Source organism: Petromyzon marinus, chromosome 18 (assembly GCF_048934315.1).
Source record: "Petromyzon marinus isolate PM22_M1 ecotype Great Lakes invasive population chromosome 18, UKy_Petmar_22M1.pri1.0, whole genome shotgun sequence".
Lineage (NCBI taxonomy): Eukaryota > Metazoa > Chordata > Hyperoartia > Petromyzontiformes > Petromyzontidae > Petromyzon > Petromyzon marinus.
In genome coordinates, this window is record NC_133684.1 from 10,587,042 (window position 1) to 10,612,572 (window position 25,531).

A 25,531-nucleotide genomic window follows, 5' to 3' on the forward strand; every position below is an offset into this window, starting at 1 on the left:
AATAACACAATAACGTCGTGAGAATTTTATTGTGTTATTTTATTTTATCAATTTATTCTTTTATTCTCATTCTACGTGACTTTACCGAAAGAACCAAAGAAGGTGGCAAATATCTCCAGAAGAAAACCGCTGTTTACTTGCCACAGAGTGGTTCTTATTTTATTGACCCCCTTTTAGAGATGATGGGCTGAGCTGACCCACGACTGTGATTTGAACTCACAACCTTCTGATTGTGAGCCAAGCCCTCGGGCAGGCACACCTGTGGCATAGCCTGCAGGTGCCGGGTGGCCGGCTGGCCGGCTGAGACAAGGCTTTGATGAAAGATGCAGTGTGCGGAGGATTACATTTCCTCACAATAGTGTTTGAACAATGGAGACGTCTTTCCAGCAAGCCCAGCTGTTCGCTCCTCCGGCCAAATGACTACATGACATTTGACGTGATTACCTTACCATTCCGTGGGTATAATTTTAAAAATGTGAACTGCATTTTCCGTTGGCGAGTTAAAGTTGTAGACCGCATGCCCGGAGCAATTATGGCGCTCCCTTTTAGATCATGGATAGGCATTTGGGCTCAGTGGAAACTGATGCAGTCATCCAAGTTCTCAAAAAATTGAAGGCCTGAATTAAAAAAAAAGTACATTTTGAAATAAAAGATTACATTCACAAACATAGAATGGCTAAAAGTGAGATCGTATTAAGAAAGTAACAAACGCATATTATAAATCGAATCAGACAAGGAGACACAATAAACATTTTTTTTTATTTTACCAGGTAAGGTCTACTGAGCTATATAGCTCTTTTTCAGAAGCGAACTGGCCACAATTGATAGCCCAACGAAGTGACTTATCAAGTGGAATTTTATAGAAGTCAAATACTCCAAATGCGTGTTTCTAAATGTGATGGGAAAAACTGGAGGACCAGGTGAAAAATCCACGTGACCACGGGGAGATAGAGAGAAATGCAAACTTCAAATATACAGCAGGCGTCAGGGTTCGGGATCGGACCCACAACCTCCTGAATACCAGGCGAGGTAGTTAACATCTAGCCACCGCGGTGCCCTTTTCGACACGTTTTTGCCAAAGTAATTCACAGTGACATCAAAAAATGTTTTCTGAAAATTGAACTGGATAAATCAAGGCTTTCAGGGAAACACATTTTTGTTGTTCAAGAACCCAACAAACACGGGTCACATTTTGGGGTGAAACCCCCCTCAGAAGGGGACCTACTGGCAGCACTTGGGGCTCACAGCCCGACCATCATGAGGATGGCGATCGGGAGTGGCAAATTTAATTGAAACAGTGTTAACCATCTCAGATTACACCAACGATATCGTCACAACGGCCTACGGTAATTAACCACGTTAGATGATTCAAGATCTTTATGAATAAGGCTGTAAAGTTGGGGCCAAGATACATGTGGGCAAAAAAAACTGAATTCACGCACAAGTTTGCTGAAGAAGTACGTATGCATGTAGAACTTCTTTCGCGCCGTACGTAGCCAACCGTGCTAATCGAAGATGCGGGAAACTTAAGTGAAGGTGTCTGTCGCAGAGACACAACCCGAGATGGGCACCAATCCAACGCGGATCCCGAGACATGTAGACTTAATCACGTTGACTTTACCTGGGCCATTAAATACATCACCTATGTTTGTGCTCGGCACCTTTGATCGTCATAAACACCGGAATGTTGACGTCTCTACACGATATAGTTGTAAGGCTGTTTTTTTTTCCTTTCCCATCACTGCAGGCTACGTTCGGGCACCCACTCGTGCACGTCTTTATTGACCTCCCTCCCCAACCCGCGTCAAACCTGCACATATTTGTCCCGCTGTGTAGGAGGTCGGTCCTATGTGACTCATTCCCCAGGTACGAGCTATTGATAGAAGATGACATGAGCGCCCGAGCGAGCGAGGAGCGCGGCTTGTTTGACTTGAGTGAGGTGTGCACGTCGGCACGATCATGCGCTTCGTCACCTTCGTCACCCCAGCTAGTGGTAAGGCAGGCTCGTGTGATTCACTGGCTGGCTCGTGTTGTTTGTGTACTCGAGTGAAGTCTTAAAGTTTTACGTTTAGGGGGGTTCATGCGTTCCACGACGATTTAACGTTCAGATATTGTAGAACATCGCTGGCGAGGTGGACAAGCTGGGCTCTCTGCTATTGGCATACTGCAGCGTGAATTTATGTGTTGGCCACCTTTCTCACGTTTTGGCCTGTTCAACGTCCGATACAGAACCGCTCGCACACATTTAAACCCGGGCAAGGGAAGGACCTTTTGAAGGTACCTTGCAGAAAATGCGTGACACCTGATATCGAAGACCAACGTTCTGATCCGTCATATCATCTTCAAAGTCATCGTTAGAGCATCAAATTCACAGTTGAGCACCAAGCCCCGTGATTAAATCCCCCCCCGCCCCACACTATTCAGTGAGCTCAACACACAGAGGTAATATTTACCTTATTCATACAAAGTAGATAAAGTTGTTCTCACACCTGATTAAATAGCGAGTTAAGACAACATGATCCAGCGAGGCGATGCCATTGTTCGAGCGTGTGACTCAATTACCAGCTAAATTCAGGTCATGGGGTCAACTCAGCCTATCATCCAGATGATATTGATAAAGATGGAGACATCTTTGCAATTCAGCAGTGTGTTCCTTTTAAGGCGTGACCAGTTCCAGGCATGAAGTCAGGGCAGCCGGTAAATGAGTGCCTTCTCCACCCTTTGCTTGAACCAGAAAGCACTCTGATGGAACAATAGATTGGTGAGATAAAAGGCACGAATCTACCGGTTGTTAGCAAAATGTCACCTACTATATATTTTCCTTTAAAGGCCACAGTGTTATTGATGAGCTTGTTGAGTTTTATATTATTACTGTTCTATGCAGCTTTGTGTATTCATTTTATGCCGAGTCCTCGGGGAGTGGTGTGCAGTTTAATTACGATGTAATGTTTGTACCAAAAACGCTTCAAACACCCATAGGTATAGCCGTTTCTGTTCTTCACATCTCGTAGGAAAAAGTGAGTGGGCCTGTAGTGCACTCGCATCGTGGCCGTTTGGACGCTGGGTGATGGAGCGGAACGAAAAAGATGTCGATTGCTTCAGTCTCCCGTGGGCACCCCGAGTGACTCACCCTCACACGTGAACACGCGCGCGCTCGTTCACACAGCCACACGAACGCGCGCGGAGGCAAAGTAGACAAAGCTGCCCTTGCGAGACCTGCAATAATGTCACTTGAAAGAAGTGTAAGTGCTGTGCCTATAGTTGGTCCGCTCAGCAACACACCCAGCCACCTTTGTCTTCCCAGCACTGGTGGAAAACACTTCTCACCAGACGCAGTTACCGCTCCCGGGCTCATTTGACTTCAGGGAAGGCCGTGCCGGCCACACGTGCCGATTCCCTGCTGTAGCGGACAGCTGATGTCTCAACGTGTGGGAGCCATCCTGGGGATGAGTCGGGCTGAAGAATTCGTGTCCCCACGGGATCCGTTCCAGCGGCACGGTTCTCGTCTACTTCCTTCTTCAGCCGTGCCCCTGGGGGCTGCCTTGTCTAACCGTAGCCCCCCCCACTGCTGCCTGGACCAGTCGTGACGTCACGGCGTCAACGCAGGATCCAGATGGGTGCGATGTTGGTGTCGCTGGCTTAGTTTAAATGACCGGTCATCTTCGTGTTTAAAAAAAAAAAGCAAAATACGTGGGCTAAAGAAAAAACTTAATGTAATTTTTAGATTTAAAGCTTTCGTGACTGCAGGGATTCATATTCTTGGTTCTTTCGGTAAAGTCACGTAGAAGGGAAACAATAAAATAATAAAAATATAAAACAATAAAATTCTCACGACGTTTCGACTGCAACACAAGCAATAATCATCAGGTGTGAAAACCACAGCAAGAAAATTTTCTTGCTGTGGTTTTATTGTTTTTATATTTGTATTATTTTATTGTTTCCCTTCTACGTGACTTTACCGAAAGAACCAAGAATATGAATGTAATTTATTATGATATTACTGCCATTCATATTGTTTCCCAAACTACAACTGTTCACCTGTAATTGGTAGAGAAAGATTGGGGTCAGGGATGATGGAGTAGGAGAGGTGAAGCTCGAGGGGAGACTCATTGCTGATGAAGCGTGTGAACACAAAACCTGAGCTGTCCCTGGGCCGGCATAGCTTGATTCCCAGTGGTTGTGGCAACAAGGCATTGGAACGCACCAAGACATAGAATTTAGAGACTGTTGGGGCAATTGTTGATCGTGAGCACCAATCTGGGCTAGCGTGGCATGCGAGCGAGTATCCTGGCTCGCAACAAACTCGGTCACCTGCGCCTCTCCACCACCGATATTCACGCACCACAGTTGGTATTTTTTTTATTTCGGCTCAATTGACCATTGGGAGGCCGACCCCAGACCAGGTTCAAATGTCAATGTGGCTGTGGTTGTGCATGGCCAACAGGAATTGGCACTGTGTGACAGCAACTGACACAACGATGCACGCAGACACGCTTGGTCATCTCACCTTCCCTGTCTCAACACGGGACTTTAAGCAGGACCCCCCCGCTGCTGTATTGAAGTTGGAATCTGCCACTTTTACAGTCGTTTTATAGTGAGGATCACACCTACTACACCTTTGCTGTCCTAACAAATTGTAACATTTGGAATTGTTAACGTACACTCAAAGGCTATCAAAGCAAGTTTAAAATCAACGGTAATTTGTACTCTGCAATTCAAATTAAAGTTTAATGGGTGAAAAGATGCAACATTTCTTTGCTGAAATTACGTTTAAAGCATGCTTAAGCATGTGAGCTTTCTTATCTCGGTCAGCAGTAAGAAATTCACGAGTGTTACTTTTATGACAGTAACTGAAATACAACTAATGCATGCATAACCCTGTAGCTAATTGCAAAGGCAGTCTTTAATGTGCTGTTGAAGGCATTGTGTTGCTGTGTAACGGTGGAGAGAATATCAATTAAGGCACTGGTATATGTCAACTTTACATCTTACATGACATGTTAAATGAAGCAATTTACCGAATAAACACACACAGGCATGTCAGACGCATAGAGCAACTCTTTAACGTTCGAGAAAATGCAAATCTATGATAAAACAAGAATAGGCAATATCTGCAATTCCAGTATTCATCTTACAAAATGCATTTGCCCATGGAAATAGCAAAAGAGCGAACGATTACTTATATAACAAAGCATGGCTCTTCCTGCAAACAATGCCGGAGACCTTTGATAATATTTGTAGGAAATAAACAGTGTTGGTTTTGTCCTGCGGAAAGGATTTAAGCCTCCGGTATGCGGAGTTTACAGGATTTCCAAGTTTCCTCGTCGTGGACAAAGCAATGTCGCAGTGCAGTCTTATCCAAAGGAGCATTATTATGTTCATAGCATTTGCGTGTGAGTTGTGGCAGGTAAACCACCCCATTACCATACATATGTGACAAAATCTGTCACTGATCTTCGAGGGGCAGTCAAAAGGTATCGAGACTGGAATTTTGGAAGTGCTCTCGATAGGATGGCCACTGGAAGCTGTCCACAGTGGTACTTTTTTTCGTCTCTCCCGAGGGTTCATGGGCAGAGTCAACCCCCAATCTAGATTTAATTTCACAGCCTTCCAATTTTGAGTTGGGCTCTCTCACCACAATGCCATACGGCCAGATTTCATAATCAGTCCATCGACATGTACGTGGCTTAAACACAGTCATCTTCTGAGTTTGCGCGATGAGTAAAGGTTCGAGGCATTCGAACCACTTTGACGCAACAGGCGTTTGCGTTGATATTTCCGCGCGGAAATCTGACGACGCGTCATGACGCGCAAGGATACTTGCGCACCGCGGTCGATCGCGGTGGATGGAGTGGCGTGAGCTTCACACACAACCCACCACTTGTTTTGTGCATGACTTTTGCTCATTTACATCATCCCCATTGGCGGTGGTGGTGGTGGTGGCTGCTGCTCTCACGCGCCACTGCAGTAAGGAGCCTGCACGGGGTGCATGCAAAGTTTGGCCCATCCATCGCGGGCGAAAAAAAGCGCAGCGCGCTGTTCAAAACAGCAACTCCTTTTCCTTATGTCGTGCGCGTCAAAGATAAGGCTGCTGGGAACAAAGCGCTGCCAAAAGCAATATCCAACTGGGAGCAAGGAAAACTATGGTAAAAAGCTTTTGTTAAATTATTTATACAAGAGGCTACTCTCGTTGTGTTTTTTGTTATGGATGATTGAACTGTACAACGATGCATTGCAAGGGACGCAAAAAAAATAGCTTATTACATTTTTTAAATGTTGCTTTCCAAAAATAATCCTTGAAAAAATGTCTTATGTTTTGCCATTGGGTTAAAAAAAATACGGCAAGGTTTATATTAGTCAATGAGCCTCTCTGGTTTTATTTAAACAAGTCAAGAATTATGTTTTTTTAAGGACTGCATTTTGTATTACCGGTATAGTGTACAACTTTAAACTTCCTGCATTTATTGAGTTACATGTGATTTTAAGTTTTGACCCCCCATTAAAATCAGTTCTTACTCGGCAGGCAGTTATGAATAATTTCTATTCAAGCCAGTTTGACTTTTAGTACTTACAGGGCACAACATCATCTATGAATTATATTGAGCGCTGCCAATGAGGAAGGCAATTATGGGGGATTGCCAGCTCATCATGGTAAATTCTTGCTTACCACATTGGTCCATCTTTGAATCTAAAACTAAACTAGTTTTATATATTTTTTTAACCAGGTAAGGCCCACTGAGCTATGTAGCTATTTTTCAAAATGCGGCCAGGCCACTAATAGCTTAACGGAGTGGCTTATCACGTGGACATTCATAGCAGCCAAATATTCTAAACGCATGTTTCTAAATGTGGAGGTAGAAACCCAGGAGGTCACGGAGAGAAATCCACACGGCCACAGGGAGAACGTGCAAACTCCAAATATATAGGCGTCAGGGTCGGAACCCACAACCTCCTATACACCAGGCGAGGTAGTTAACAGCAGGAAGGAGCACAAGTTTAGAGTACCGGAGAAGAGCCGTGCACTTGTTTTGCACTTTCTGCATCAGGCTCCCAACATGCTCAATCAAGGATCCACGCCCCCACAAACCTTTGGACTCGCTCGCTCCTGGCTTGCAAGCAAAAATAATAAATAATATCACGTTATCTTCGTTCCCCTCAATCACACCACCTCGTGCCAGCAGTTCTGCGCTTGATTAAGGCTGCAAAGTGCAGGAATTGTCAAATTCATTTGCAGCAGCAGCAGCTACAACTGTGTGCTTGCTTGGTGCGACGGAGTGGAAACAAAGTGCCGTGGCAGTTAAGGTGGGGCCTCTACTCTTGCGATCCAGGGCTGCTGGATGTAAAAACATTTTTTTTCTCTCGCAGGAAGCCACAGCGTGGGTTGTAAGGCCCACCCTCTAGAGCTGCCGGAGGTGCATTTATAAAAAAAAAATGTTATAAGAGAAACAAATCTACGCTGGCTGGTCGTGTGACTCGTGCCTTCCTTAACGCTACGCGCATGTCTGGGTTTGTGAGCTCCACGCTCAAGGGGGAGCCGTTAGCACCGAGCCCTTTAGTGATTATTGCACTCGGAGGGAACGTAACGTGCTGAAATACGCAGCGGTCGACATGGAGGCTCGTGTGAAGAGGTGCTCCTCCGTCTTGTGTGTCGCACACTTCAGTGTACTGTAGTAAATACGGCATGTGTTTCGGTGCTCCTGTAGCCGCGGCACCATGAAGAACAGTAAAAAGCAGAGGTAAGTTCTGAAGATTTGCTTCGTGCGTGTGTGCGCGTGTGAAAGAACAGATGGGGAAATGTGATTTCACAGTAACAGCGACGTGTCGGTACGACACGTGTAAAACTTAGAGCTTGCACATAAAGTACTGCGCTGAATTGTTCTATGGTCGGTGAATTCCACAGCCCGAATTCCAATTTTTGTTTGCGCAGTAGAATTGTAATTCATAGCTTTTTTTTTTAGATTTACAAGGCTTAGCTTATTAGATTATTTTGAAAATGTAATTTATATATACTGTAATTTATTCTTCTTTCTGACTGTATTTATTATCTTTTAATCTATTTTGATAAATGGCAAGTATGCATTTGTTTTTCTGTTTCTAGTTTCATATATCAGGGAGTACGTGCATGCAACTTATCACTGAGTTTACTATAAAAACATTTAGAAAATTGTCTTGTTGACATACGCCCAATAAAACTGCTGAGTTATTTCTTTTCAATCATAAAAGGTCTTCACATTTGAATGTATGTATTTGCCATTCCATCATTTGGAATGCGCGTAAGAATGTTGCTGGCCTTCAAACCCAGCCCCAAAATTCAAGTTTGTGTTGAGACACAGATGGAACTACTGTTGTAACATCAATAAGCAAAGAGGCATCTGTTTCGTCACTGAATTAACTAAACAACATTTATATATGTCGACCAGTAGGGTTTCCTGACCAGTTTTTTTGTTTTAATATCGTAGCATTTGTTTAATCAAAGCACGTCCTGGATGATGTTTTACTTTTCTGAATCTCATCAGCTAGGGTGTGTGACCCATTTAAAAAAATGACGGCTCCTAGATTTGCAGTCGTTGCAGGTTAGCGCTATCTTCAAGCTCCGTGGTGCCACAATTCGCTTTAAACAAAATGCAACAAAACTGTGTAAAAAATACTTGGTGGCAGTGAATCAACACTTCAGCCGAGTCTAGGTCATTGTTGCCGGGAAGGTCATGAATCCCCCAGCCCAGTTACTTTCGCCTGAGTTCATAAAAGCTTAGCGTGAAAAGAGGGGCACTGGAATTCATGAAAATGGGTTATTTCTTCTGGGTGTTTAACGTTGCCCAAATCTTAAATGTTATTGTTACCGAGTCTGCATAATGTCCCAGGCTAATCTGGAGGCGTCCGAATGGGGAAAAAAAAACATTTTTTATTGTTTAACCTTGCTCTTTTCACGGCAGCATCTTGGAGAAGGGGGTTTCGTGGTGGGTAATCTCGCGTTTATTGTTTTGGTTGCAGGCGAGTTTAAATGTGCAGCCAGAAAATCCGTGCGCTGCTTCAGTGACATTCGCTAATCAGTCCACTGGAGAAATCAAAATATTTATACTGGAGGAATCCGATGAGCTATGAAGCTCGTTTACCACAGATGTCCAAATGATTTGCCAATATCACTGAAGAAGTGCACGGCTTTAACTGAGCATTGCCCACTGCCAATCCGGGGAAACTCGATGGAGCAAATGTGGCCATTTTCAAAGATCAAGGGGAGACAAGCGCTGGAGTGACAACTATTCCGCTTCACTGCGATGGCATTGTAAGGATTACATTGTCTCAGATTCAATTAACATAAATGAGACGCAAGATGGGTGATTAGGATGCTTTTTTTTCCTTCTTCTTCTTCTTCTCAAAAGGAATGCTGAATAAAAAAAAACTAAAACCCCCCCCCCCCAAAATCCTTTTGCATGAGAGTGGCACAAAAGTGGCTTTGTGTAGTGAGGGCGAATTAACGGTACGGTGGGCCGCAGAAAGATTGCAGCTCTGATCTCGTAGGCCTCGGCAACGGAGAGCGGGTGTTTAATAACGTTACAGCGCGGCGATTCTGCGTGTGCAGCCGAGCGTGGCAAAGCCACGAGGCCATGCGAATCGCAGAGAACACCACGCAAGCCTCCCTGAGGCTTGAGGGCATTTCAGGAATCCGGACCCCCTGCTGAGATGCTTCTCTGTCCTTCCAGCTATCGCATTATCGCCCTGCTGTGGCCTTCTCAGTCTAGCCCAGGGTGTGAGTATTGAGCGGGGTTAGGGGGGGGGGCTATAGAACTTGTCTGACCCATTTCTGTAGTTTTTTTTTCGAAATTTCATTCATTTTGCATTGAAGGGCATAGCAGCAGCAAAGCAGATGTTAATTAGGGCACGTTTTAGTTTACAGTACAGTATTTTGGTTTTATTATTTTATACCTACGTGACTTTACCGAAAGAACCAAAGAGTATGGTATTTTGGTTTCCTTATTTCACAACCAGAAGTCCAACATTTTATAAATAGGAAGCTTTTTTAAGCACCGTTTGGCCCTCTAGATTTTTCAAATGGTTTCTAGTGCTAGATCTAGGACAGGCACTAAAATAAATTATTCAAACGTGAAAAATTATCCATCAGAAAACGGTGATTTAAATTTGGCAAAGTGACTGCTGTATTGTGGGTTGTGGGTAGGGAGGAAATCTGAAAAATAACCAAAAATGTCGAGCCAGGTGTTATTTTCCGAGCGTAATGTTATATGTCCTTATTTGTGTAATTGGCAATGACTTATGAAATGAAACGTAAGTTGTAGGCATGTGGGGACCAAAACATTCATTGATTTCGGACTGAGCCAAGTCCTAATGTACAATATTATGAGAACACTGTCCACTCATTGTGTGCAATACATTGATGGAGTATTGCAGACACAAACCGTGACCACGTTATCGCTATCTAATTTCAACTTAAAACAATCAAGACGAGCTAGATAGAGACAAACGATTGCATTTGAGCATTTTATAGTGAGGGAAAATAGTATTTGATCCCCTGCTGATTTTTGTACGTTTGCCCACTGACAAAGAAATGATCAGTCTATAATTGTAATGGTAGGTTTATTTGAACAGTGAGAGACAGAATAACAACAAAATCCAGAAAAACGCATGTCAAAAATGTTATAAATTGATTTGCATTTTAATGAGGGAAATAAGTATTTGACCCCCTCTCAATCAGAAAGATTTCTGGCTCCCAGGTGTCTTTTATACAGGTAACGAGCTGAGTTTAGGAGCACACTCTTAAAGGGAGTGCTCCTAATCTCAGCTTGTTACCTGTATAAAAGACACCTGTCCACAGAAGCAATCAATCAATCAGATTCCAAACTCTCCACCATGGCCAAGACCAAAGAGCTCTCCAAGGATGTCGGGGACAAGATTGTAGACCTACACAAGGCTGGAATGGATTACAAGACCATTGCCAAGCAGCTTGGTGAGAAGGTGACAACAGTTGGTGCGATTATTCGCAAATGGAAGAAACACAAAAGAACTGTCAATCTCCCTCGGCCTGGGGCTCCATGCAAGATCTCACCTCGTGGAGTTGCAATGATCATGAGAACGCTGAGGAATCAGCCCAGAACTACACGGGAGGATCTTGTCAATGATCTCAAGGCAGCTGGAACCTTAGTCACCAATAAAACAATTGATAACACACTACGCCATGAAGGACTGAAATCCTGCAGCGCCCGCAAGGTTCCCCTGCTCAAGAAAGCACATATACATGCCCGTCTGAAGTTTGCCAATGAACATCTGAATGATTCAGAGGAGAACTGGGTGAAAGTGTTGTGGTCAGATGAGACCAAAATGGAGCTGTTTGGCATCAACTCAACTCGCCGTGTTTGGAGGAGGAGGAATGCTGCCTATGACCCCAAGAACACCATCCCTACCGTCAAACATGGAGGTGGAAACATTATGCTTTGGGGGTGTTTTTCTGCTAAGGGGACAGGACAAATTCACCGCATCAAAGGGACGATGGACGGGGCCATGTACCGTCAAATCTTGGGTGAGAACCTCCTTCCCTCAGCCAGGGCATTGAAAATGGGTCGTTGATGGGTATTCCAGCATGACAATGACCCAAAACATACAGCCAAGGCAACAAAGGAGTGGCTCAAGAAGAAGCACATTAAGGTCCTGGAGTGGCCTAAGTCTCCAGACCTTAATCCCATAGAAAATCTGTGGAGGGAGCTAAAGGTTCGAATTGCCAAACGTCAGCCTCGAAACCTTAATGATTTGGAGAAGATCTGCAAAGAGGAGTGGGACAAAATCATTCCTGAGATGTGTGCAAACCTGGTGGCCAACTACAAGAAACGTCCGACCTCTGTGATTGCTAACAAGGGTTTTGCCACCAAGTACTAAGTGATGTTTTGCAGAGGGGTCATATACTTATTTCCCTCATTAAAATGCAAATCAATTTATAACATTTTTGACATGCGTTTTTCTGGATTTTTGTTGTTGTTATTCTGTCTCTCTCTGTTCAAATAAACCTACCATTAAAATTACAGACTGATCATTTCTTCGTCAGTGGGCAAACGTACAAAATCATCAGGGGTTCAAATACTTTTTTCCCTCACTGTATGTGCATTCAGACCCCTCACCCGGGGGAGAGCTTTGTTGTGGATATACGTTCCCATTTACTCGACTGTTGTGCATTCTGTCGGCGGGGCCATTGTGTTTCGAGCGTGGCCCTCTCGGCCGTCCAGGTCGCCTCTGGTGCTGTACCACGACACTGTACAACTGTTGCCGTGGCACCAGCCACTGCCCTTTTTACAAGCAGGGCTGGGACGAAGGAGGTTTTGAAGGGGAAGCTCAGTTGGGATTGTTCCCCTTCCCCCCCCCAACATTTTTTTTGTGTCCATGGTGGTGTTAGGGTTGCACGCTGTTGTTTGCACAGGTGCGGAACACTGACCTTACATTTTGTGCCCGGTAATTCAAAACCAACGCTAGCGCTTTTACAATTGCAGGAAATTGTTTCCTGGGTTAATAAAGTCCCCCTGGCTGCATGTCCTCGGTCAGCCTCTCTCCTCTCTCTTACCCTGGCATTTTTAACCGGCCCTTAATGCGGCCTGTCCACTGTGGGGTGTAACCCAACGCTCAAAGGGGATCTGCACGATGTTGACTCGGCGTTAGGGCCAGCTGTCCTTTGTGTTATTCCTATTCATCTCCTGTTAGTGCTGTACATGTGGTAATTGGGACGTTCTCAAGATTCTGGGGGAAATTCTTGTGGCTTGGGAAAACAAAAACATGGTCATTAAAATTAAAAATACTTCACTGTACGCACACGTTGTCATTTAAGAGACGGGCAGACGCCGATGAACTAACTTAGCTATTTAAAGCTTGAAAATGTTTAGGATTAGCAGGAAACACTTGTGGATTAAAATGTTCAACATGCTATAATTAGCTTACAGTTGTTTTTACAATGTCATAAAATGGACACTTCGTTTGCTCTTGGACTGCGCCATTTTATTGCATCTGTTTATCATTGTGTAGCCTTTGCGTTTAACTACAGCAACATACAATGAATTATATTCGTTGGGTCTTTCGAGAAAAGTCTCGTAGATAGGTTCAAAGAGAATAAAAAAATAACTCCGTGGCTTTACCGAAAGACTCAAAGAATATGAATTCCTGCAGTCACGGAAGCTTTAAGGTCAAGATTTATACAATGAATTAATAACATTTGAAGTATCGTGCAGAATAAATCTTATGATGCATTGGCAGTGGTGAGCAAGAACAAAACAAACACAACACATTTGTCAATAACACTATGGTCTAAAAAATATATATATTCCATTTTGAACAATGGCCTCAAAAGGGCTACTGTGATGAGGTTTCATCACCGGTGTTATATATACTGGTATGTGTTTTCTTTTAAGGCAGTGATGTTGAGTTTTTTGGTGTTAGATACACAATTATGCAACGGATACCTCCTCCTGTGCGTGCACATGTTTGTGCTATTGTTTTATATTGGCACGTTTACACGTGCATATGTTCACGTGGGAATGTCTGTGTTGTGATACCGCGAATGTTGATTCCAATGTTGGCATTGGACAGATACCCCATGGCCCAGGCCCTCCTGGAGAGGCGTACTTGTTTTTCCAGTGTGTTAGAACTGGAGGGAGCCTCCCAATTGAATGCCTCCCACTGAGCCCACTGAACCCACTCCAGTGCTACTCGATGTGTGCAAATCAAATTTAAAACATCTGTTTCCCACGCTATATGTTAATGCGTTCATCAAAATGTACAATTGAAATGGCAGGGTGATTGCCTCTCAAACCCCTCTGTGGTTGATAAAATACTGCAAGTGCCATCACTCGTAAGTCAACAGTGGTCATTCTATTGAGAGGCTAGCATCAACTATGAAAATGTAGCATATTCACTACATATTAGCTTCTGGTCACCAATTAAAATGTTTACCATCCAAGTTTATTGTAGAAGGGAGAATATTTCCCTGGCTTGTGTCAGCATTGTGCAAGTATATTTCTTTGGACATCTGAATTCTCTATATTAACAAATAAAAACCTATATTCTTAGTTTTTTCGGTAAAGTCACGTTGAAGAGAAACAATAAAATAATAAAATATATATAACAATAAAAAAATGAGGGTTCCAATTGAATTTGCTAATTACCACCATCACAAGGTCTGCTTCATTGACATTTGATGCATTAAATATCGGTTTGGATTTTGTAAATACATTTTAGGCTGTTTCAAGTCAAGTTTTTTTCCCCCTAGACATATTCCAAGCACATATGTTTGTTCTCTCTTCCTAATGCTCCATAGTTCAAATGTGTGGAAGATCCAATTAATTTTAGATTTTGGATTTTAAAACAATAACCTTTAAATTTCGATTTAAAGCTTTCGTGACTGCAGGGATTCATATTCTTGGTTCTTTCGGTAAAGTCACGTAGAAGGGAAACAATAAAATAATAGAAAAATAATGAAAATATTAAGCTATTGTTTTATATTTGTATTATTTTATTGTTTCCCTTCTACGTGACTTTACCGAAAGAACCAAGAATACAATAACCTTTGTTTACTATTTTTTAAATGACATTTGTAAGATCCAAATTAGCCAAGGAATGTAAATAATATATTTTAATTGCAGTGTTTTGTATTGGAATGTATTAAAAACAAAGATGATGATGCTACTGCAGGATACAGTAGTTTAAATTTGAGCTTAGAATATTACACTTCCAGAACATGTATTTTACCTGCAGTATGAAGATATTGATTCTGCCATGGGAATATGGATTTTAAATTGGCTCCGTGACCCCGATAAAAACGAATGCACACCTAATTAGTTCACCATTGAGAACCTTTTTTTTAGTTTTACCGGGACATGTTGATAAATTTAAAATATATAATTTTCTGAATAGATATTTTGTAAACCCAGGTGAAATCGTGTGTGTCCTGTATTAGAGCAAACAACCCAAGCCAATGCATTTTGGTCACCTAGGCCACTCTTGACACCCAACACACTCCATTCAAATGCGAACCGCCCTCTGGCATTCCTCGCCCATTTCGTCTGCAGGGAAGAGCCGCCGGTCCATTGTCATGTTAAACTTGAGGCAAGGCTCGGGATACAGCCAATCAACAACATGGGCCAAGCCACCTGAAGCTCAACAGGGGGGGGTGGACATTGTTGTTAGAAAGTGAAACCTTTTTTTTTCGTTATTTTAAAACAAAACTCATTCCATAAGCTTTATTCATTGGCTCGTGCAATTTGTTCTAAGCAGCAGATTATTTATTTTAAAAATGCTAAGCTTATCCCCATTGCAATGCAATGTTGGGTTTACAGTTTTTTTCTTCAGCATACCGCACACTCCTCTCTCTCCCTCCCCATGGCTGCCGGCTGTGTTGGTAGCTCCTAGTGGCAAGCTCTGCCCATGTGCTTCTCTAGTCCCTACTCCCCAGAGAAAGGGAAAAACTCTAGAGTCCTTTGTTTGTTCCAGTAACCACCACGTCTCTTCGCTGGCGATCTACACCATCCCCAGCTGCCTGCCAGTCAACATGTTCTCCTGAAGGCCGTGTGCTTTTGTATTCTGAATATTTTTTTTTGTTTTGCCATTAGTTTTTTTTTGTTCACTCGCATGTAACTCAGGAGTGGCGATGTACCTGCAAGCTGATCCTTTTTGGTGAGTCCTGTTACACGCTGTGCTTTGTTTTCAGACGCTCTCACTGCTTGTGCCATGTGGTGGTGAACACTTTCTGTGATGTGGTGAATGCTTTTGGCTACAGGAGCACGGCCTCTCCTTTGCTTTTACACCCTAGCATCTCTCTAGGTTAATGCAGTTAAAGAATACCTGCGTTTGTGGTCTTTTGTGACAAGTGCTTCTGATTTCCACAGTTGTTTTTACTTTGGTGTGGCATTGTATGTGATGTGCAGTACATAGTTCTGCTTATGGGGCCCAAGCACCTTCTTCATGTGCTAATAATACCATTTAGTGTGCTTCTATGAATTCGTTTTTTGGTGTGAGGAGTTACCACTGGGTATGTGCGACTTCTTTTACAATGCAATTGTGAAAAGAGTTTGTCTATGGTAATCTTTACATTATACTTCCAACGTGTGGATTTTAGTTAGAATGGTGGGATAAAATGAGTTTGCCTAAGCTTAAATGAAGCAGCAGTTTGTAGAATGTGCTGAACAATTAAAGCTAAGAATGTGGCTTCCTGTTGGAGAATAATTCTTTCATTGTGATGTTGCAGTTCTTACGTGGTAGCTGGTAAAATTCCGCGTCGTAGTTTGACAATGATCAGTTCTCCTGGAGTGTTTATGATTATTACAGTCTTCATCCACTGCTAGATGAAGTCCACCCCACGCTGTGTCATTTGTAGGGCTATTTTTCTTCTGGTCAGTGCCGATTGAATGGGGAGCCCAGGTCTGGTTCAGATATTATTGATATCTGATATGTGCAGGAGATATCAATCACCCCCCCCCCCTCCACCTCCGATTTCTCGCACCTCCGATTAGCACGGTCGGCGATGTAGAGTGCGAAAGAAGTTCAACGTAAATATTAATTTCATACTTTATCGGAAAATCAAACTCATGCCTCGGGTTTTGTAGCCGAATACGGTAAAGCACTGCAACGCCCACAATGATTTAATGCGTTTTAAATATCTAGAGTGCATTGCAGTGTGGGCCATCATCACCTTTCAAGTATAATCTCACCACCCTGATAATTTGATAGCACTCGGCTGCCAATGAGTCGTAGAAATCTCCACATTTTTTGTAAATGCATTGGCCCAGTGTGTGGGCACGCTTTTGGGTGTGTTGTGTGTGGGGTTAAGGCCCAGTGTTTGTTACACTTCGTTGCTGAATGTGGACGTGATGCTGTGCCTGCTTCGAATCGTCTTGTCACGGGTCACTGCGAACGATGGCAGTGCAATTCTAGTGCCACATCGGCTGGGAAAAGGGGCACACCACACTCACTGCCCATTTCCTTGAGGTATCATAGCCGGAGAAGACAAAATCGTGGAGGAGTTTGAAATTGACAAAAAAACAAACCTCCTAAGATTACTAGCTTTTTCGTGGAGCGGGGGGAGTCCCTCCGCATAGCCAAAACTCCCCATCGTCCGTGATTTTTACTACGCGATTCTACGTAGAGAGCAGTTCTCAGCCTAAATGTGCGAACTTCTAGCAAACGTTTTGGGTTTTTATGAAGCACGTCAGGCATCGTGAAGTCTCAGACAAGGGAGTTGCACTGCATTGTACTGCACACACACACACAACGTATTAAGGCTTTTTTTTACCAAAGGAAGTACAATCTTGATTTGAAGCTTTCGCGACTGCAGGAATCCCCATACTCTTTGGTTACTTCGGTAAAGTCACGTAGGTAGACAATTATTAGATCACGACGTTTCGATCTCAACACAAGCGACCATCATCAGGTGAAACAAAACGCAGCAGGAGAAGTGCCAACGTGTAAAGCAAGTACAGGTAAGCGCAGGTAACTGGTCGGTTGAAGCAGAGCAACTCGAGATGTACAACTCAATAAGCACACTATCAAAGCGAGCAGGTTGCTCTGTGATTTTTAAAAGTTGGGAGTTTAAAGCAGTTAAGCAAAGGCTCAAGAACAGCCAGACCAGAAGGCATGGCCGGGGGCCCCTGTCCACCCCCACACCTCCAACTGTGTTTATATTGCAAGGGGCGTGTAAGATAGCAGCAGCTTTAATACATTACCGTGTTTGCCCTCAAGTATATTGGCGTATTATATATATAAAAAAGTGTGTATACGTTATTACTGCGCAAACATTATTACACTGATTTTAAGATAGTGCGTGTGTATATGTCTCCATCGTGAGTTATGGTTGCATCTCTCTCTCCCTAAGCGCGTGACCTCTTTGTGAATTTGCCCATCATGATCCTCTTTTGCTGCCTTCATAGGGGGGGACAGGTTATCTTCACGTTGTTTAAGGGCTGGGAGTGTTTAAATACTTCCATTGCGCTCGTGTTTATATTTGCCAGGAGTGTATAACGCATCGGTAGCTTTCATTCATTCACCGTTTTCCATCAAGCACACTAGAATATATATGCACTCGTGTATTATCACTGTATGGGGCTGTGTGTACACAGGTAACGTGGTGTTTTTTTGCAGGGAACGTGTTGCTTATAACTTACAAAGTACCACATTGTGCCGTTTCTGCATTAAAATTTGTTAGTTTTAGCCACGAGCGGCAGAAGTATCACTTTGCACGGAAAGGCGCTGATGTTTAATATGTGTGTGGCTTTTTTGTGTGCGTGGGCACTAATGAAACGTGTTTGGTGTCTAAAATGCATTTTCCCCCCACATGCATTGAGAGCCCCACGCAAGCCCTGGGTCAGTGCTCACACGGGCACAGTGAAAATGGCACTCCCTAGTTTTTAATACTTTCTTATTAAGACCGCTCGCCTAATTAAAATTCAGAAAACATTAAATGGAGCCACGTGAATTAAACCTCAGTGCGAGGTGCCGCGAATATCTAACCCGCCACCATTGACAGGGATTTTAACCAGAGGCAAAAAAAAGTTCTAATGTTCGTCTCTTTGAAGGAAGTCGTTTTTCTGCCAGATTTGGCCAGTGCTGTGTAATTGGTTATGCAATTTCTGGCCCCTAACAATTTATTTATCCTGCTCTGAAAGAACTTTGTCCTTCATAAGGTTCCATAAAGAGGCAAAACGAATCCATTTTGCCGGTTGAAACTGGAGGCTTGGGGTGCAGCACGTTTCAGCATTGAACAATGTTTGAAGGCGAATGATTGGCCAATAGACGCAAAAAGAAGTGTACCTTTTGATAATGCGGGCAAGGTACGCTTTTGTCATCACTGCTTTACAAAAGTCATCCAGGTGTACTTGTAAAGTAATCGTATGTGTTTGAAATGTGTTTACATGTACTTCAATATTCTCACAATGTGCACTTTTCCTGTGCGTGTGCGTTCATTTACTAACTCGGGCTTGTGTCGTCAAGTACAGAATAGCATTGTCATCGGATATGAGATGCACACTGAAGCCAGATAGTATTGAACACCTGCACCATGCAATTTGTTTGAACTGGGTTACATTTTAACTCTTTGATTCCCAGGGAAAAGAAAACATTGTTATTCTGAATAAAAAAAAAACAAGTCACAAGGAACTACTGTGCTGTAGTGGCCAGTTTTTGGATGTGACAACTATTGTACAGTGCTGCAAAAGAGTAACTCTGCTCAAGCACTGGACTCTAAATATAGAATCAGAATCAGATATATTGCTGTTCAACATTAAGGGACGCTGTACAATCCAGACTGCCTAGTATTTAATGAGGCAATTTACTATATAGTCATTCGTGTGGCTTGTCCTAAAGGGTGACTGGCCCCCTTCAGCCATGGAAACGTGGAATCTCACCACCGATTCAGGACGTAGCATATTAAAATTTACGATCAACTCATTGAGCGTTGTCGGAAACAAAAAAAGGCTGACAATGTAAATAGCCGATTAGAGTTGTTACACGACCCATAGTTGCTGAAATGATATTCAAGGATGACACGTGGTGTGAACGTGTAACTTGATCTGGGCTCACAGTATCGGATGGTTGTTGAGGAGTTTTAATACCTTTAGTCCAGCTGTTGGTGGCCAGGTCTTATCATCAGAATAGGCAACTCATCATTGCCCGGAGGCTGGAATATTTCCCCTTTGTATTGGTGATATGTCATGGGATTAAAGCAATGTCACCGAATAACATTGTGACTTGTGCAAACAGAACTTCAGCCATTCACGTAAATTGGCAGCTAATGTATAACACACTACTAAGCATACTGTATTTATGTAATACTCTAACATATAACACTGGCGAGAGAGACTCGTTGGAGGCCTTCATCCAGCACGCCTGATGTCTTGTACTGTAAACTATGCATAGTGAAGTGTACACATGTGATCGCAACCTTATTTCAGCAATTAAGTGGTCGTGATATATGGGGGTACCCCCCCCCCCCTCCTTGTTTGGTACATTGGAAGGCTGTCGGAAATACCAGGCACGGTTGGGATGCTCCGGGTCCAGATTTTGTTGGTTTACAGGTTATGTCAATTATAATGGGGGGCATGTTTGTGATTTTCTGAGCGAACGAATGCAGCATCTCCGCCCGAGGAACTACAAAAACGCAATCCTACGTGAATGCAAGCGCCTGCTTGTTCGCTGCCGAAGCAAAATGGTGATTTAAAACAGGCCTGCAGTGCCCAACCACTTTGGGTGACTAGCCGTGTTTACCGTTTTTGAGAGTGCAGACAGCCACCTCGGGCGAAGGGGGTGGGGGGGAGTGCTTTTTTTAGTCGTCACGTTAAACTCCCATTGCTTATTTGGGTTGCCGGCTCCAATAGGGGCACACCACACGAGTCGGTGGAGACGCAGGGCACGGGGGGCAATCCCGGCCAGGGGCTGCTCCCCTTCCCAATTGACCTGGCTTGCCTGTTCGCTTTCAAAGGAGGCTAATGTTTCACGGTCGCACATGGCTCCTCGCGCTGGCGCATGTGCCGCACCACCGCCGCCGCACAGACACGCGCGTCGCGGAAATATTGCTCTCTCGACCGTCGTTGGTAAATGTTGCGTCGGCCATGAGAAATGGTGGCCTCTTGCCTTTGTCGTCGTTGTTATGTAGCGATTGCTTCAGATGCCCATCTCTCGTTTACCTGAGATGTGTAAAAAGTGCAACATTCAACTGCGGAGTATGCCTGCTATGTTTGAGCTATGAAGCCATTCCAAAAGTGCACTGTGACTCAAAACTATTGGAATTGAGCGCAGCAGTAATGCTGGCTCAGGAAAGAGAACCGCGGTCATATTCGTTTGGCCCCATCGGCGCTCATGAGCTGGCGTTAGGGGGCAGATGATGACAGTGATTTGTTTTTGATATAGTGCCCTCCTATACACCGGGATGTCTCAAAGTACTATGCATCACATTGCATCCTCAGCACATTGAAAGGGTACCCCCAGTGGCAGCTATCACTGTGGGCACACGGTAACTCAGCACCTGGCTTTCAAATGGGCATTAGTCTGCCAGTAAGAGGTAACAATTGATACAATAATCCCAATTGAGTTATCTGATGATGATGATGATATCAAATCATGACCTCAATGCCTTTCAAAAGAAACGTGTTAATGTTTGCTCATTGATTTCTGCTGCCTTTTAGAGATAGATCGTCACTCAAATTATCTCATAACATGCTTGTGACATTGGTGTCATTTTAATCGATGAAGCATTTGCTGAAGAACAGCAAGCACTTGCTTCTAATTCAGCGCATTGGAGGCTGAGTTGGTCTATTGTGCAGATCGCATTGTGTGGGGGTGAGGATTCCCAAAGCTGTTGTGCTACGAGAGAGTCAGGAGATGGCAGTACAGCAAATGGGTTCATGGCTCGTTTGTGTGGACCACAATGATTTGGCCAAACATTCCATTACAGCTAATTTCTAATAAAAAAAAAATGTAGGCTTTCCTCGATACAAATATTATATTTTATGCATTGTCGGGCATATGATACCCATAATGATAATTGCGTGTAATATTTGCTAGGCTATGCAGGCATAAATCATGATCCTCTGTTACTTGGTTTTCTAAAATGCTTAACGTTCACTCTGCAAGATGAAATTGTTCCGCTGGGTTGGGGGTAGTGTGCTTATTATCCCCGTGCCTCCCACCACTGCGCCATGCTTGTGTCTCTCAGCGCTGGCAGCGGACTCTCCTGGCAGAGGAAATGAACTGTGGCATCGCTCGTCAGGGTTGGGGAGGGCCACTTAGCCACCGCGCGTGACAGCCACGCCGACTCCCTGCCAACCGCCACCCTCCCAACAATCGATTTGTCTCTCATCCTTCCTCTTCTCGGGCGCCAAGAGGCGTTGAGGGATGGGACTGGCGCTGCCTGCATGCTGTGGTTGTGACTGGGATATCAAGCGGCGGGGAACAGAGGGCAGCCTTGGGAGCCAGCGGAGATGGAAAAAAATTCGAGGACCTTACAAGCAGCAATGTTGCAAGCCAAACATTTTTCCTGCATTTTCTTTTCCTTCCAGCATCTTGTTATAAATGCCTCCAGCAATTAATCGTATCAGACTAATCCACTGATTATCCAGGTCTCAAGTAGTGTTCTGCGTGGCTTAATTCGAGTTGACGTGTGATTGGCATTTTTTGCAGGCTTGAGCATGAAAACTGCACCGTATTGTGATTTATAAAAAAAAACAAGACTTATGAACGGTGGTTACGTTCCTTTAATGCTCATTGCCAAAAATGCAAGACTGCTGCAGAAGATTGTCGACAGCAAGTAATTTCAAAACGTTACTGTAATAGGCTATATACCGTCCGTTAGGATGTTGTTAGACATACTGGATCGTTTTTGTCAAAATGTACAATTTACATATTACCTTCACATTGCCGTAGAAAATCACCCGAACTAACAGGCATCGAGAGCTCAAAGGAACTGAAGCCGCTACCCGCGACTGCATTTCAACTTTTTTACATTGCTCTGCGTTGCAACATTATCCTGTGGCCTTTTTTTGTTTCCTGTGGCTTGAATTTTTCAACACAAGCCACTAGTGGACAATAAGGTTTTGAAACTCCCAGGGTTCGCTCGTTGTTTACCTACATGAACATAATGCACAGTAGTCTCTCCACACAACCCCCTTTCTGCTCTTTGCCTTAATTCCCAGCCGGGTCCTGCGGTGCCCGCGTTTGTGTCTTTGAGTTTCATAATCCTTGGACACACCGCTGCTTGTGTTATCTTGGCTAAAGCATTTGGGAATGTTTGTACAGAGCGAGGAAGAAGGCAGCTTTTAAGAGGCCATTGTGGAGAAGATAAGAGATACTCTGGAATTTTGAGGCTGTCATTTTCCTAAATGAACCTCCATTTGAAAATGTGTGTACAAACAAGGAGCTTACCAGGAGCTCAGTGTAATTGCTGTGGTATTTAAGTCGTTTCTCCCTCATTCTAACTATTGTGCTGCGAAGGCATTTGAAAGATGTGAAACTTGTCACCTTGGATTTATGAAAAAAGACCGTTTATGCATTTATTGAATGGAAAATAAAGTACAAGGCATAAAAGTACTGTTTAGTGAGAAGCTTTACAAGGTGAAATAATGTCTGCCAGTGGTCTTCATATTTGAGGTTCAATGCGAAATTTATTTTAATGCCATATCGAGCTACTCGTATGTTTGCCGGGTGTGCAAGTGCTTGTGCAAACAACACTGGCATTAACGCTGCTTTCCGCTTCGGACAATATAGTGTCACGACCAGGGCAAATGTTTGCTGAATTTCAAACAAGTTTTGTTGGCACAAAGTTCCAAACGGCACCATTTCTTGCCCATGGGGTTTGGCACGAACCCAGCCTAAGTCTCTTTATGCCCCTCATTTTCTATGGCCAACCTTCTCCTGGTTAGAGCACTGAGGTGGTTTTTTTCTTCTTCTTCTTCTGCCAAATAGACTCGGGGACATTTCCTGCCCTTTGTGGGACAGCCTCTGTCCTCTCTTGTTTTATCAGCAGCCGCCCTGCTCGAAGGCCGTGTAAGGGCTTGACTCGATCTCCTTTGTGCCATAACACAGGAAGGAAGGATTAGCAGAAGGAATAACGCTGAGTTTTGACTACTTTTATTAATGTTTGACTGTAATCGCGTGGTGTTACGTTCTCTTCAAGCGGCTTAATGGATCCCATCGCTGGTGTTCCCAAGTGACCTGTGGATAAGATTTAACATCTTTTTTTTGTAAGAATGAAAAAAAATCGACATTACCTCCGTTTTCTCAGTGAGCCCCATCCGGTCAGGCCGCCCGGTGCGTTAACTTAAACCACCTGGACCTTCTACTGTTATGCTGACCTCAACTCAGATTTATCTCCAATGTATCGATTTCATTATATAGTAAGTCTGTACGCTGTAAGACATTCGTGGGATTGCTTTGGTTTGTTGCTGCAGCACTGTGTTTGTGAATTAGACGGAGTGCTTTGTGTTCAGGAAAGTTTTTAAGTTTTAATTCCCTCGGGCATTGCCAGCTAGTGGCACAGACATTTTGATGGCACACCCCCTCCCGTCCTTGCAAGCAGAGGATTGAAAAAAACGACCTGCAATGTTTTTACTACGTTTAAAACGTTCCCTAAAGCTTAGAATAGACGTGTTCAGTATTAAGGCCTCCCTTTTCCCTTGCTTTTGCGGCCATGGTTTAGAGAGTGGTTCTGCAAAAAGGGGCTCATCAAATGTGAAATTCTGAAACCGTTTTATTTAGGGAGGAGTTCCATTTTGCAATGGGCCACCCACATATGTGCAGAGCATGTCTTGAAAATAATGTTTTACTTTTCTTTCTTTTTAGAAGTAGTCCGAAGGTATCAAATGTAAACTCGTTATTTTTCTCAATCCTCTTTAAAACCAGGGTCGCTCTCTTCACAACAGCGTCAATCAAGTTAAATTGTGGCACTTTGCCACACCATGTTTTAGACTTGCACAAAAATACTGTAATCCGAGCTGTTATTTGCTATTGTGACCTTTAAAGAACTCAACCGGTAAACATTAACCTAAAATTACAAATTGCTCCAAGCCTTTTCAGCCACTCGAAGCTTGAGAAAATGTGCTAAGATCTCCGTGCCGATTTGCTATTGCAGGATGTGCAATACAATACATATCATTTTCAACTCCTTAGACAAAGTGAGTGCACTTCTTTTCAATGCATTTCATACGAGACGCCACTTCTGCGGGTTCTGGCTTTTGTCACGCATTTTAACAGAGAGAAGTTAACGTAGGAGAAATGCATTGGTGGGGGGGGGGGGGGCATTTTCAGCATTCTCACAGTGAGCCATCTCGAGTGTTGAAAGGTGACATGGCAAGAGTCAAAAGGCCAACGGGCAGCAGTGACGTCCGTCCGTCGAGGTCGCATTGAACAACGAACCAGGAAATGTGAAAGGGTTATGTCAACGTGTAAATGGGAACGTGTTTTCAAGGAATAAAACAACAGGTTTCTCTCGGCATCATCCCAATTGCCAGCTCAAGTAAGATAACTGGCTCAGTTTTGACACTAAATTGACAACATTATATTATCTGGAAAGCCCGCTGAATGTGCGATTGTAAAAATACATTTTTGTTTGTAGTTATACGTTCTCGTAGAACCACCAATATGGGACTGTCAGCAAAATCAGAAATATACAATGTTTTTGGTCAACATCGCGTCTATTTTTGGACCTCGGAGGTGAGTACATATTATATTTTGTGGAAACGTATGTTACGAATCTCAAATGAAATGTCCCGCACCTCCGATTAGCACGGTTGGCTACGTACGGTGCGAAAGAAGTTCAACGTACATATTACCATAGACATGTGCATCGACTACTTTTTTGGTTATGACAGCAACAGTCGTGCACAAACCTCGTGTTTATTTATGCAAGCGTGATAATGCATTGCTCTCAATCGCGTTTGATGCTTGCTCATGGCATAAACATTGTCAGTATAATTTAGTTACGGCCTTCATAATGTACTTTTAGTCTGAGGTGCCATTTAACTTCTTTTGAAAACGACATTGCCCAAGTGCGGAGCTCTGTACTAGC

General features: G+C 43.6%; 1 protein-coding gene across 6 annotated transcripts in view; it reads left to right on the forward strand.

The window, feature by feature from the left end:
• The window catches only part of SHROOM2 (shroom family member 2), a 263,864-nt gene that overhangs the window by 175,353 nt on the left and 62,980 nt on the right, over positions 1–25,531 (forward strand). Inside the window, exon 1 of one of the 6 annotated variants that reach the window (XM_032956708.2) lies at positions 41–7,736. The exons of 4 other annotated variants lie outside the window; for them this stretch is intronic. In XM_032956708.2, coding sequence (XP_032812599.2) covers positions 7,714–7,736 — 23 coding nt within the window. In that variant the 5' untranslated portion in view covers positions 41–7,713. Of the gene's footprint in view, positions 1–40; positions 7,737–14,473; positions 15,658–25,531 lie in introns of those variants that run through there. One more of the 6 variants, XM_032956707.2, reaches the window with a different exon arrangement.